At 38.6% G+C, this 15,711-nt stretch overlaps 1 protein-coding gene across 12 annotated transcripts in view; it reads right to left on the bottom strand.

The window, feature by feature from the left end:
* Nucleotides 1-15,711, bottom strand: part of ZNF236 (zinc finger protein 236) — a 171,845-nt gene that overhangs the window by 63,346 nt on the left and 92,788 nt on the right. For all 12 annotated transcript variants that reach the window (XR_006288620.1, XR_006288621.1, XM_043539993.1 and 9 more), the window contains 7 exons: nucleotides 15,387-15,488; nucleotides 9,023-9,174; nucleotides 7,417-7,520; nucleotides 6,014-6,165; nucleotides 5,626-5,838; nucleotides 4,176-4,458; nucleotides 3,455-3,558 (listed from right to left, as the gene is read on the bottom strand). Coding sequence is in view for 10 of the 12 variants with exons in the window: in XM_043539993.1 (XP_043395928.1) it covers nucleotides 3,455-3,558; nucleotides 4,176-4,458; nucleotides 5,626-5,838; nucleotides 6,014-6,165; nucleotides 7,417-7,520; nucleotides 9,023-9,174; nucleotides 15,387-15,488 (1,110 nt within the window). In the remaining 2 variants the exon portion in view is untranslated. The remainder of the gene's footprint in view (nucleotides 1-3,454; nucleotides 3,559-4,175; nucleotides 4,459-5,625; nucleotides 5,839-6,013; nucleotides 6,166-7,416; nucleotides 7,521-9,022; nucleotides 9,175-15,386; nucleotides 15,489-15,711) is intronic.

The following is a 15,711-nucleotide window of genomic DNA, read 5'->3' as shown; positions in this document are numbered from 1 at the left end:
CTGTTGAACAACCAGTAGATGGTGCCACGTGCTTCATAGGCACAAAGGGCTTGGACAGCGCTGATGCACTCAAAGTCGTTTGTTTAGTTGAAGTGTTCAGTGCCAATTTTGAGATCCTTGAACTGTCCTTCTCGGTCCCGAGTGACAGTGTTCCTTTACGTGGCCCTGCCTTGGACCTCTCGTTAGCACCAGTACTGCAGGTAATCGGATGGTCATAGGCGTCCCCAAAGATACTGAGGCTATGACCTCGTAGGGAATGCCTTTCTTTGAGACGGCTCCTTGGTGGGTGAGCTCGGGGCCCATTTCTTCTCATCTGAGTGAGAGTTTAAATTGTCTTTTAGTAGTAGGCAGCGAGTGGGGGTTGGCTGATGACAATGCCAATAGTGAGCACTGCATAGGAGAGGTATTGGGTCCAGGGTCTGAGGCTGGTAGCACTCAGCTCTCCATTAGTAGAAATTTTAGTCTCAATTCACAGTCCTTTCTGGACCATGCCTTCAATTTGACGCAGTGGCTGCACTTTTTTGATAAGTGCCCCTCTCACTCAGCATAAGCACCATGAGTGATTGTCACTCATGGAGATAGGGAGGAAAGAGAAAAGGGAATTTTTTAAAATTTATTTATAAAGGGTAGAAGGGAGAGAGAAAAATAAAAGAAATAACCAATAACTACGAACTTGCAACGGAAGCACTAATATTACTAAAGGTTCTTGAACAAACAAAGGGCTCTGCTAGGAATACCGCCCCAGACCAAGGGCAGTTGAGAGGGATCTGAAGGTGGCTGGACCACACAGCACTATATAGACGCCGTTCACAAGACAGGAAATGCTACCAAAGACCTCTGATCCCAGGCACAGGGACGCTACCACACCTACAGTGGAGCAACCATAGGGACACTATTCGAAGAAGAACTTGCAGCAGCAAGGCTAGAATCAAGCTAACAACCATTATGGGTGGTAAGAAGGAACTGAGGGGGGTGAGAGGCAGCTCCACACCTTATAATTGCATGCAGTGGCAGGTGGCAGCAGAGGGCCAGACAGGTACTGCTGGGGGGGAAAAAATCTGTGATAACTGTGCACACATTCATGTATAGTGGAATGGATATGTGCAATCAGTCGAAGTAGCAGCAGCGTGGTTCTGGCACATTGTTGCTCAAGTAAAGCACTAACTGAAACTCCCATACTTTACAATGTTTGTTCTTTCCTATCCAAACAAGAACTGGAGGCAGCACAGTATATACCAGGGGTCTCAAACACGCGGCCCGCCATAAGCGCTGACTCCACCGGCAACCAAGCTCCCCCCTCCCCCCGCAGTGCACCGCATCCCCGCTCCTCCGCTTATGTCCCAGCGCTTCCCGCCAACAAACAGCTGTTTGGAGGCGCTTAGGACTTTCCAGGAGGGAGGGAAGAGGAGCGGGGACGCAGTACTCTCAGGAGAGGAGGCGGAGAAGAGGCGAGGTGGGGCGGAGACATGGGGAAGGAGATGGATTAGGGGCAGGGAGGGGGCGGAGTTGGGGCAGGGCTTTCGGAAAGGGGTTGGAAGAGGGGCAGGGAAGTGGAGGGGCCTCCTGGACTAGACGAGCAGTCTGAGGTACGAAGTTCAGCATGTATGATTCTTTGCTGTGAGTAGTTGGGAAGAATGTTTGTTAAACGTATTTTGTATGAATAGTTACTTTAAAAAGTTCCTGCTATTACAGCTATGTTGATAGACTGTTACTGTAGATCATTATCAGTGTTACTGTCCACAAAGAATAGTTACAGGTGTTCATATTTTATTAAAACCCCTCTTCACATTACAGTTTTAAAAAAGTTAATACATTGACTTTTAATAGCATACTATATTACTCTTCGTTTTTTTTCATTTTTGTCTATACTTTTGTATCATTGTATGAAAAGGTTTCAGTGATGCGGCCCTTGGGCCAATGTACTAGTCCTCATGTGGTCCTCATGGTGATTTGAGTTTGAGATCCCTGGTATATAGACACCCATAACACAGAAGAATAACATTTCAGACCTCTCTAAAACTGACTGAAGGAAGGATTTCAGCCAACCAAGTGGATGATGAGCGAACCATGACTACTATTGGCCATTTCCTCTGACAAACTCTCGAACTAACTCCTGAACAAGTTAAACTCAGTTCTTTACGGCAAGACTAACCTGCTTCCAGACACTCTGTGGGTGGCCCAATCCACAACTCTTTACAACTGAATACCGAGGCTGTGGAAGCCTGTTTGGCCTAGAATTGTTACTAGTCAAGATGTGGCTTTAACTGATGTCACAGGACGGTTTATTAAATTCTTGAATTGCAACTCAGACTATTTAGGGAAAGATTGTACAGCCCCAACAAGGAGGTCACTTTTGTTCAGTGAAACAAGTTTGGGATAACATTCATCAACACACATACTGTCTAGAGTTTGTTAGACAGTGGGGGAAAAAATACCGCCTCCCTTGGAGTGAAAGGGATCTTCAGAAAGCACAATAATCTTAGGTTATGGCACTATAAATCACTTTTTTACATGGTCAGAAAGAGCATTATTACACAACATATTGATTCTGTAACCATTACTTCCAGGAGTAATAAATTACTTCAGAAGGGCCTGTATGAATAAGTTGAAAACGTTCAGCCATAACAACTAATACAAAAAGATACTCAGACAAAGAGTTTTGTTAATTCACACACATATTATGGTAGAAGTCTATTAGTACGGGTATTTACAATCTACTGATGCTAGTCATGGTCAGACACTGCAATTACTGTAACAATTTAGAAAAAGACTATTAATGCCAGCCCAAACTCCTTCTGCAGAAAAATGGCCCAAACACTTTCTACTTAGTGTTCCAAGATATTTAAGTCAGTTTCATTTTTAAACTCAGATAAGAAAAAGTACCTTTTGGCCCATGAGCTGTATACAGAAAACTTTTCTAGTTGTATATAATCCGCAAACCCTGCCCTTCCTGGCCAAGAGCATCACTTAGGGCTTGTCTTCACTATCAGGGTAAGTCGACCTAAGTTACAGTACTTCAGCTATGTGAATAATGTCATCACTGCAGCGCGTTGACTGGAGATGCTCTCCCATCGATTTACCTTAATCTTCTCGGGGAGCTGGAGTACTGGGGTCGACCAGAGCGCGCTCTGTGGTTGATCCCTGCTTCATTGATTGCAGCAGCATCGATCTCCCCATAGTGAAGACCAGCCCTAAGTGGTGGACTGTTCCAGCAGGTATGAAAGTAATACATATGTGCAAAGCATGGCTATATTTCCTTGACATGGCTTATCATAAACCTTTTGTTAGAACAATAGGTTTTATCAACGACCACTAAGTAAGATATTGTGGACTCAAAAGTGTTATCAAATGTTAACATTGTGCTTTTAATATCCTCCAATACCTACAGACAGAAGAGCCCATTAAGAAAATAGCTAATGGAGCTGCAAGTACATAAGTTCAAAATCCCACTGACCTGTGTGCGTTTTTACATGGCAATCCAGAGTAGACTTCACAGTAAAACTCTTTCCACATTCATCACATTTATATGGTTTCTCACCAGTGTGGATACGAACATGCCTAGACAAAAACATGTTTTCTTGAATATTTGTGTTGGTTAACTTTCTTAAACAAACATATCAATTTCCATACCAAACAATCACTTTGTATCTTAATAGATCTTTAAAAAGTTCTGAAGTACTTAAACTTAAATTTATGGTTATACTACATACTCAGAACTCTTGGAAAGAGGGTGTTCTGTTGGGTGGGTGATGAGGGGGGATATTTTTTTAAAGATTTTTGCAATTCTTTTTCATTCTCCAAATAGATTTTTCATATTATATATCAAAATTTTACTGCAATAAAAATCTACGTTACCAAACACCTGCATACAATTATTCATTGTAAGATTTTAAAATAACTAACTTAATTCAGGGAAATGGAAATGTGAGAAGAGAGCAACTGTAGTCAATTCTAGAGAATGAAACAGCAAGGAAACATTACAGAGACCAATATGTTTCAGTAAATCACTTTGGAAATGAAAAATTGCTATATAACTGCTAGTTAGTTCCCATAATGCATAGTGAGATAGACACAAATGAATTTAGCTATAAAAGGTTTGATGAAAAGCTAATACTGTTAAATGTTCAGTAAACAATTTAGTACACCCAAAAGCATGACCCTCTGCTTCATCTTACCTGACTAAATCACTGGGTTTTTTAAAGCTTTTGGGACAATAAGTACAACAATTGGCGTATTTGGGCTCCGCTTCCAGTTCTGCATGCTTATCTTTGATCTCACTAATTCTGTCCTTTTCCGCAGCAGACTGGACAAGAACTTTTTCTGAGACTGTGGCACTTTCTCGAGGTCTAATTTTTGCCAGTTCTGCTGTTTCTTCCTCTGTGAAAGTGATGACACCAGGCCGAGACTTTCTGGAAGCAGTTCTTTCAGAATTTTCTTCATCTTCTTCCACACATACAACTATTTAAAAACCACACAGAAAATCAGTTTAATCTAACCTGCAATTATGAACACTAACATGCCTTAATCAAAATCATATAGTTATTGTATGATGTGTCCACATGGCAAAGCTAAGGCTGTTTGGTGTCTTAACTGTGCACGTTTGGGTTTCCTTTAAGTTTAACCTTAAAGCTAAATTTCCTGGTTTTATAATGCTTGTTTTTATGATAAATTACAACATCTTGATAATGTATTTTACACCAAATTACTGATAGGTTTTCTCAACCTGAACTCCACTACAACACAGCTATATTCCCAATGGGAGACTGCCTAGTCTGGAGAACACAGCTATGGGAAAGAGTACACTGGATTCTAACTCTACTCACATCAAAAAAATTGTTAATTAAGTCTCAAATACAGAATCTTTATAGTTAGTGAATTAGGAGCTAGAAAGAACCCTACTTGACTTTCAGATTCCAAGCTGGAATATGCAGGGGTGGTGTTCTACAGAAAATAATTTCTTTACTTACACTTTAAAAAAGGAACTCAATTTAGATAGTATGGAATGCTCAATGCCATTTTTACAAGTCACTTTTTTTTTTTTAGAGTAAAACTGCACTTTAAAATGCAGAAAACACTGAAAGTCCTAAAAAAAATCCACTCTTGTGAGATCTTGAATTCATGGAAGTGCCCACACACATTTCCAATAAAAAGTGAGCTTTTTTCATTCCATATGATATGAATGAAAATAACCTTTTTTTAGCTAGAGATTGTAGCCAGAAAAAGAGCAGGTTGACAGAATGTGAAAAGAAGATCTTAGTCAAAGCAGAAATATGAAAAATATTCTTACAAGTCACTTAATATCTGCCCCATGAAACAATTTTTAACAAATTACTGTGAGGTAAAAAGACTATTAAATACATTGGGATGGAATACGAGGTATAGATGTATTGTCAGCTATTGCTGGGTTGAATATGTCAGACCTATTCGTAAGCGTGTTCCGTTTCCTCTACTAGTTAATGTAAAGGAGCAATTTTACTGGCTTATTGGGCATAGCCTTGCATCTTGAAACAAGAGGGCAGAAATTATAGCACTAATATCACATGAATGCAATTTGTTGATAATCATTTTGCCAGGTTTGCAGTCAAGATCTAGTACAGTTAAAAAAAAAAAAAAAAGGTTGTTCACCTCCTCCTCCGGCCTCTCCAGTGGCTGCTACTGCAGAGGAGACTGTTTGGTGTTTTTTCATGTGCTTTTTGCAGTGAACGGTTGTTCGGAAGCTTTCATCACAGAATGGGCACTTGTAAGGCTTCATGCTCATATGAGTTGCCATGTGCCTGGTAAGGCTGCCATTGGTAGTGAAAGCTGTATTGCAAATGCTGCAACTGAATGCTTTAACGCCTTAAAGTAACAGAAAAAAGAAAGTATTTTACTTTTCTGACTCACCTACACAGCGAACATTAAGAGACAACAGCAACTTCCCAAACGGAAGTCATATAAACAAATATGTATTTTCATAAGTGAGGCTTTTGTGTACACAACGAATAAACACAGTATTAAAAAGGTACTCTGTTACCTGTGTGAGTCTTCTCATGTGATTTAAGAACTCCTGAGGAAACAAATCCACGGCCACACAGCTGACATTTATAAGGCTTCTCACCAGTGTGCGATCGCACATGCTGCTTTAAATGGCTGGATTTCTTAAAACCCTTGTTGCAATAGTCACATCTATTTAAATAAAGAAATGGTAGTTTTCAGGTTGTGCTATATTGACAGTTATTATTGCCTTTTATTTGAACTCTACTGACATAAGTCATTTTTGTTTAAACAAAGGAAAAATGGCAGTGTGAGTGCACTCCTATTCTTGAATGTATGTATTTTAAATCACGTGTCCTCAAAGTTTTCCAGATTTTGTGAAGTTTCATAGGGAGTATTTCACAACCTCAGTTTAATACAAGCAGCATTCACAGCAGTATTTTTTGTTTTACTATGGACTAGTAAGAGGCCTAATTCTGGGATGGGAGAATAGGGGACTTAGATCTTTTCTCAGTTGAAGCTTTCATAGGCAATCTACCTCTTTTTTCTCCAAGGAGTGATGCTCCTTATTCTCAGAAAACTTTTTGTCTGTCTTCTCAGAGACAGAAGCTGGATCCTTGAATGATGGACCTCTGGATCGGACAAATCTTGAGTTCACTGAAACACTCATAGAAAAAGGTGGAACTTGTCCAAGGGGTGGGTCTAAAATACTAGAGCATTTCTGAAGTCAGTCTTATGGAGCTGTCGAATAAAAACATCTGCAAATGTTCTTCCTTGGCCTCTGAAGTTCTTTTCAAGAAGAATTTACGAACGATACATTTGCTGGGGATATGGGAGTCCCCCAAACAAAACAGGACAATCACCTAACTAACCCACTCTAATTTAACATTTACAAGACCTAGAAAAAACAGTTAAGGTAAACACATCAGGTCATGGACACTAGGTAGCTCCATCTCATAGTCATGGGCAGTGCCTTTATGCCCTTGGTACAGACACTCAGTGATCATACACGGTTCTGAAAGATATTGCTGGCCAAAAGACTCAGATCTCAAGTGCAGAGAGCACATGAACACCAGGAGTGGGATATGTATCTTTACACACAGGTATATGGACAAACACTCTGAAGAATGTACGTTCCCACAACCATGATGCTAGCTTACTGAAATCTATTTGGAATAGTTCTCAGTGGGGATTCTCCATCACTTGAAGTTTTGTTCAGAACGTTGTAGTACCTTTGTTCTCTAGGGTGAACCAAATGATCATCAACATGCCTTCACAAAGTATTTTTTATATTGACTTTCTACAAAGTCATTGATCAATTTTTAGATGGCACTTCTGGTTTCCAAAGCACTTAATGGTATTGGTCTTGACCACATTTAAATGGTAGTAACGTAAGAAAATAAGCAAATCAAGTGACAAAGGCTAACATGAAATATAACAGACCTGTATGAACGTCTGCTTTGATCTTCATTGTCCTCAAGAAACTGTGGGCGTTGGGCATGCAGTTCAAGTTCTTCTTGTGACTGATCTTGTATGAGGCGAGTAGTCTAGAAATCAAACAGAGATCCAAGATAAAACTTAAATGCAGAAATACTAAAGTCAAGGCACAGAAGTCTGTATCACAGACTTGGGGCAAATGTGCATCTCAAGTATTCAACAGAAATGATATAAAAGCATAAATTTATAAATACACAAATTCTCTAAGAATTTTGACAGTGGATCTAAACATTAACAATGGGACCAACGCTCCTCTACTGTGAAGCAAGGAGAGTAGCAAAAGTGGAGAGACAGAAAAGCTACTGGGGCTTACAAAACAGGATAAACAGAGCCAGTACCGTACAAATTTCCCCTCTCACTGGGAGTCCCAACTATGTCAAATCTCCAGTCAGGTCCTATTATTTGGGTCATGTAAAGGGGAGAATCAAAGAGCAGTCACTCTAAATAGCAAGCCTCCCACCACTCAGTTGACAGCCAGGTGAAAAACAGTGCTTACAGTCTTTACTACCTTTCCATGAATGTACCCCTTTCATAGGACCAATGACAGCATAGCCTCACAGTGAGGCTGGTACATTACAAAATTTGAAGGAAAAGGAAGCTCCAATGTACATAGCTAAAAAATACTCACTTAACTCCTCTGGAGATACTAAAACTCATCTTTTGAGGTTAACTGGGGGTTTTTGGCCTTACTCTGCAGCATGGGGCATGGGTCACTTGCAGGTTTAAACTACAGTAAATGGTGGATTTTCTGTAACTTGAAGTCTTTAAATCATAATTTGAGGACTTCAGTAATTCAGCCAGAACTTAAGGGTCAATTATAGGAGTGGGCGGGTGAGGTTCTGTGGCCTGCATTGTGCAGGAGCTCAGATTAAGATGATCAGGATGGTCCCTTCCAACTTCAAAATCTATTAATCTAACTTTGCAGAGTTTCTCAGTCTTCTGACCCCCACCCACCATTCATCATAGGATGATATGATGTGGTTGTATATTCTGCAATTTTATAGCACAGCTATCAGGAACACAATCTCAAAATAGTTATGGCATGTATTCAAGTTAGATACAGTAAGGTAATGCCAAGATTATATAATGGAAAAGCATGTCATTTGCACAAAAAAAAAAAAAAAAAAAAAAACCTGAAAAACATTTAAAAGAAGGCTAACCCATAAGAGTTGTTCCATAAATTAGCATAATGAATTTCAAATCTGTCTATGTAAGGTTCCTTCAATGACTCACAGCAAGTGTATCCATAGCATACACATATCTAGATTTTTTGATTTAAGAAAGGAAACTGCCAGAAAATATAAAATAAAGTGACACATTTTTATATTCCTAAACATGTGGATAGGGAAACTTATTATTTTGCCTTTTTTTTTCCAGTTTGTTTTGCTTTTGTTGTGTCTTAAAGAAAAATAACTAAGCAACAAAAGTCTTCTTGAACCTTCCCTCATTTTCTCGGTGCTTACATGAACATCCCCTGGAAGAGGCTAATGTCTTCACAAGGTCAGCCTCACAGAATGAACAACAATATATTCTATCTTTCACAGATACTCACCACATTAATAGTCTCTGGGTTAGGAACTTGAAGCAGATTTGGTTGATGGTAACTTGTTGAAAGAGCCTGAGACTCAAGTGTGCTTGAATCCTGTAGCTGCTGTACAGCTGAAAATTGATTCTGTTGATTGTAGCTATCATTCACTGTAAAACCTGTCATAAATTAAAGATGGTCAAAAGCCCAGAATAATGGAAAATGTACAAAATGTAAAATGGGACAAATAAATAGTGCACTACTTATTTAAATAGTCACTTCAAAAAAAAGATTAAATAGTAATTTACAGCAGAAAACATTACACTCTTCACTAGTAAGCATAAGCAAAATGCATAAGCATTCTGGGCATCTACTAAATTTTCACAATAATAGGGTTACTTACCATTAGCTGGAGTTCTATTAGACAATCTCCTCCATAGAACAACAGTTTGAAGTTTCTTCAAGATGCCTCAATTACCTCAGAGCCATTGAAATTTTGAATTTCTTATACGTAAGCATGCATGTGTCAAACAGGTTGACCCAGCTCCCTTTATCCATGTTGATATCACGCTCCCTTACTTACACTGGAAGCCAATCACAAAGATGCGAAGCTCAGAGGGGAGTATGGCGGGTGAGTGGAGGAGATGACCCAATAGGAGAACTCCAGTTTCAGATAAAGTAACCCCATTTTCTCCTACTTTGGATCTCCTCCACATATTCCCACTCTTTAGATTATAGTAAAGTAGTGCCTTTTAAAGGCAAGTTGCAAAATAAAAATAAAATTGTGTTTATGTACATTACTGACATATAAAGATGGCCTCAAAGATGGGTTTGCTCTGTGGTTTTTCTTTGAAATATCAGATTGTAACCTTCCTCTTTGCTGAAGGAACAAATGAGACAGTGCCATCACAAAAGGCTAACTGAAAGCCAGGAAAGTATAGCTCAGATTTCATCCTGTTCTGTCATCAACATCAGACATAACCCTTTAACAACAACAACACACAATAACAAAAACAAGAAAAAGAAGAGAGGATCTGATATTTCTATATAAAAAACAAGCAGAAAATTTTGGTGGAAAAGAATCAGGCCATAATTATGCATCATTAAGGAACAGTAAAGGGTACAATTTTATTTTTGCTATGCAGTTTGCCTTTAATGGACAACAGATGAAGATTATGAAAATAATGTAGAACTGTACAAGCACATCAAATGACCACAACAGCATCAGAGCCTAAACAGCAATGCTTACAAAATGTTTGCAGATTACTAAGTATCATTCATTGGGATGTGTCAGATGAAAGCAGAAGTTTCCTTCCAGTCCCTCATATAGTAGTTCTCATGACAGATAAATACAGTTATCAGTATAGTAAAGTCACAAATAATTCTAGGTAAAACCTGCAACTGGCTCTAGTTCAGTTATAACGAAGCACTCAGTGTAACTGTGCAGTTTATATAACTATTTCTTTCCTAGATCAATCAAGGTTGGAAGAAAATAGGATTCAGTAACGTGAAATTCAGATGAATCCCCAAGAAGAAAAGGATTCAACTTCCGAACTACAACCCCTCTTTTTTCTAATGGTCAGCTTGCTTAACCAAGGCTGTAGATCATTTATTCACCTGACTGAGGTAACTGACAGACTCAAAAGGTATTCTGAAGAACAAAAAAAGGTACCCTGAAGAACAATGCCTCCCCCCATCCAAAAAAACTCAAAACAGTTGTTAAGTATACCAGAAGAGACCACCTACAAATCCAATCAAGCCAAGATGAGGTAATGTGGTATCTTTTTCCCTCAACAGGGGTGCTAAAATGTCACTATGACTGAACATCATCCATTTCACTTCATGGTTTTACAGTAAAGGGATTATGAACATCCTGAACAATTTCCAAGAAATCCTGAAACAATCTCAAAGTTTCAAATGAAGTGCTCAGAAGGAAGATCTGTACAATCAAAGTTATTGTTTGGTCACACTGAAGAAGTAGGCCCTGCTTGTGAAAGAAGTTCTGGACTGAGTATAAACTGAAGGTATAACAAGGAGTATGAGAGACTCACATTGGTCTGCTTAATTTCTTGTATTAAGATCATATTTCAAAAGTTAAGATTTTAAATGACTCTGGGAATTCAATACAGCAACTTCACTGTTCTGAAGATGCTGAAGGTATCTACTACTACTGTACTTCTACATTGCATCTATTTTATAGATGGGACTATAAGGGACGAAGCAATTCTGTGTCTTACCAACCGTGGCTACATATGAAGTCTGTGATAGAGCCAGATATAGAGCACAGATCTCCCGGACTCTCAGTCCTGTGTTTTAATCAAAAGACCATACTCCTCTCCTGAAGACCCTTACATATCTTCTTCCTTCACCTGACACTGAATAGGGGATATCTGGAATTGAGTCACAGGGGCCTATAACTGGAGAATCCCTGTTTGCAGTGTGTTGTACCAGTGTTGGTCCCAAGATATCAGAGAGACAAGGTGTGTGCGGTTATTTCTTTTACTTTGTCAGCTTCTGTTGGTGAAAGAAAAGCTTTTGAGCTTACACAGAGCTCTTCAGTCCCTCTCAGTCCTGGATGAGATGCTACACCATTTGCAGCATGACGATCAATTTGTGAAGCTTGCTCTTTCTTGGCTTGAGGACGTCGTCCAAGAAATTTTCTTTCACTTTCACATGAAGTTATTAGAGAAACACTCTGGAAATCAGCTCATTATCAGAAAAAAAATGTCTTGCATATAAAGGACCACGGACAAACTACAGTATCCCATGAGAAATATGGCATTTGAATTTTCAGTCATGATCTGGAGTCTTCACTTCCAGAAGTGACATCCTTTGAATGGTAACAATTTTCTGGCAAAGGACTGCCTCTGAACCTCCAAATATGTCCTCAAATGAACAGGAATTGAGCATTCACACGTAGAAGCTATCAAGAAAAACTCAGTGCTTCATCATTCTGGATGTTGTCAAAACCAACTCAAGTGAATAATGGATTATGGTGCTGGCCTATACTGCCGTCAGAGGAGGAAATCAAAACTCTTTAAAAAGTCTGAATGGCAAAAGGAAGGAAGTCTATCTGAACAAAATAGGCACCCTGTAAAAGGCTGTGATCCCTACAAGAAAAATGTAATGTATGATCCTGATAGGTCTATATAGACCTGCATAGGTCTATGTCTGTTCTTTGACAAATACAGGGGGTGTTTGGTTGTTTATTTGAAGTAATAATTATGAAAATGTCAGAACACTCCAACATTGTTTTATTAAGAAATTAAACATTTAACCAATATATTTAACAAGAATTACAGCCTATAAATACCAAGAAAAGAAAAGACGATGTCTGAGACTCAGATGTCCTACCTAATTGGCAGGAAAAAAGGAACTAAGGAGCATGAAGCACAGATGCAGACATAGGGAGAGGGTCGACCAATTTAACGCATGCATCCGCGCATATGCTTACCTACCTGAAATTCAAAAAAACTGAAGGGCTCCAGGATCTTCAAGGAAACTTCAAAGAGTTGGGAATCTGTGGATGAGATTCCAAGTAGAATAGGAGAAGTCTTATACAAATGAGATTTTATCACTTTTTAATAAAACATGTTGAGCAGTATAAATTTCTGTGGTAAAAATGAATATTACTAAGACTCCAAAAAAACAATTTTTTTGGAAAAAGCATTTACCAATCTATATTTGCCAAATGACAAGAAACACACAGAAACTGAAGCATAAATTACATAATACTTCGAAATGAAAACAGTGTAATTTCTCCATTTGAAATGAACGTCCAAAATGGAAAATTAACAACGGAAGAAAAATCAGTAATTCTGCCATTTTTTTTCCATTTGGAAAGATCTCAGATGGGATGGCCAATCACAAAATTCCAATGGACTTTAATGGATCCGGATCAGGCCTGTTTAATAAATCTAGAGACATTAATACCTTCTCTCAACTCTTATTTAAAATGCATTGTAACAAAGTATCAAAATCAGCAAAACAAAATACAATATCCTAAATTGTATAACACACTGAAGTAATAAGAGGCAGTTATATCTTTATAAAGGGAGCTATTTAACTAGACAAGGAACCAAATTAAAAACTGAGGAAATAAAAAACAATAGTAATTCAAAACATTTATGTGTAATTAGGGAGCATCAGAAGGTATTATGTAATTGAGGTCAAAACTAAGTGCCCATAAGTCCCAATTTTAGACCACTCCTCAGTCACAATCAGAAACAGATCATCTTCAAGATTTGCATGCCACATTCTACATTCCACAGGTATTTTTCTAGAAAGTTTTGTAAATACCAGAAGAAGTTTTCACATGACCCATTAATGACTACAGGCCCTACTGTTGCACGACCTCCATGAGGGCATGTTTAAACTACAGATTTAAGGGAGAGGAGGGCGGGCTTCTCGCCTACCCGCCAGGAGCAGAACCCTGAGTGAAGAACTGGGCAGGCACAGCCCAGCTGGGAACAGGGGACAGCCAGGCTCTAGCTGCCAAGCTTTCTTGTCAATTTCAGGGCTCCAATATGGAGCCGTGAAATTGACAAGACAGCGGACAACCAATGTAAGTAAGACAGTGTCTATATAGACACTGTCAACCCTAACTACACCAACGTAAGACCTATGCTTCTTGTGGAGGTGGAGTTATTATGTCGGTATAGTAGGGCACTTACATCAACAGGACAGGGCTGTAGTCTGTACTTAGGTTAACGTCAACCTAAATGTGTAGTGTAGACCAGGCCTGAGTCAGAAATAGGGGTAGGAAACCAGGTAGAAGTATGTCAGGGCAGAAGTCTAGGATGAGATATAGTGGGGGGTATTAAAAGACTGGGGACAGTGGTACATGGAGCAATGGCATGAAGTAGTGCTCTCTAGTCTCTGAATGAAAGACACTGGAGAAAATGGGAAGAGGACAAGCAAGATGGGCAGGAAAGGCAGAATATCCATCCATGAGAGTTGAAAGGGACCTAGGGGTACAGAGGAGATAAGGTATGGAATGGTAGCAGAGCAGAGAGGACAAAAAAGACACATAGGTGCATACAAGGGACTAAAGTGAGGTGTTGAAAGGGTGTGGCATGTTTCAGAGGTAGGAAGAGAGATGCATGCAAGGACACAGGAGAGTACAGAGGTCTTGGGTGGGACATAAGTGTATTGGAGGAGTCCCCAGGAGATGTATCTGAGTTAAGATGGGCAAGAATAGAGGGGACAAGGAACCAAAAGGGAGGGAAGGAGTTTATCAACATCAGAAACTTCTAAAACTTTTGAACACTAAAAGTTTGATCTCTAGTAAAAAGCTCTTGAAGTTTTCTATGTGGATTAGAGCCTTCCTGTAATCATCTGCATCATCCACTACCCACCCCTTATCCCATCCAGGTATATATTTCCCCATCACACACATCTCTCTTCTGGACTTGCTGAAATTTGCAAAAGATGAGCTCCGCTTTGGTGGGCCTTGTAAAAGAACAGAACTTCCCTTTTGCAGACTTTGTATCACAGCCATATTAAAAACTTTTAGTGCTCATTCAAAGACATGACCATTCCTGAACAAAAATTTATTTAAAAAGAACTGAAGTTGAAAGTAAGTTCCAGTGAAGTGTAGAGAACATCCAAAATTATTATGCTTCCTTTAAAAAGTTATTATACAGCTTCAGAAAGCTCCAATGTTAAGGTATCTAAAATCATTAAGTCATGGATCCAGCCAGTTCTTAATGCTATTATCCTTCCCTCACTCACTCAAATACCACCCGATTTACACCACTTGCCCAACCTTGACAACACCCCCACAAAATTGGCAAAAATACACGTAAACGTCAAAAAAACAAATTAATAGATGTTTGTATTTTGACTTTTGCATACAGTTTTGCAAATTTTAAAGGGCATTGCTATGGCAGTATATAAATTTGATAAACTAATGCTGTGCATTTATAGTACCTGGTGCTTTTTCATCAATAATCTCAAAGTTCTTTACAGACATTAAGAAAGCCTCAACACCTTTGTGAGGTAGACAAACGTTAGTGTCTTCCATTAATTTGTTGTTTAGTTGAGACAGAAGAAGATGTTATGAAGACTGCTCATGGTCACTCAAACTAGAAACAGAATACAAAATGCCTGACTATAAAACTCATATTGTAACCACTAGATAGAGATCATTTTAAAGGAAAATCTATATAAGTTTAAATAGCCAAAAACTCAATTTTTTCAGATTACAAGGTCTATTTTCAAAATAGTTAAGATCAGGTTTTCAGACGGTCTCCTTTTTGTGCATGCACGAATGGGACAGCTAAACACATGGTTACCCATATGCACAGAATTGAGGCTTTTAATAATTCTAACACTTTAGGGCCAAATTTACTAAGAGCTGTAATTTAAAATGTTTTTATCTATAACTAACCTTGTGATAACCCTTGCTGATCAAATGACTGCTGTGTTAAAGTTTGCTGTTCAAATTGATTGATGTTCTCCTGTAAAGTATGTTGGGATGTCACAAACCTATCTGAAATCAGGAACATAAATTCAAGAAAAGAACACATAAATTAATTAGGTAGATATACAATTAGTCACAAATACATTTATTTAATATGTCATTATTCAAGCTTTTAAAATCTTTTTATTTTAAAATTATCTGTCAGGCACAGTCCTGCAGATTTAAATCTTTAGGTGGTGTATTTTTTTTTTTTAAAGTTTTAAGTTTTTTTAATCAATTCTATTGGTCAACT

This window comes from Chelonia mydas, chromosome 2, assembly GCF_015237465.2.
Source record: "Chelonia mydas isolate rCheMyd1 chromosome 2, rCheMyd1.pri.v2, whole genome shotgun sequence".
NCBI classification, from domain to species: domain Eukaryota; kingdom Metazoa; phylum Chordata; order Testudines; family Cheloniidae; genus Chelonia; species Chelonia mydas.
Note: the sequence above shows the minus strand (reverse complement) of the source record. Positions and strands in the feature narration are given on the sequence as shown.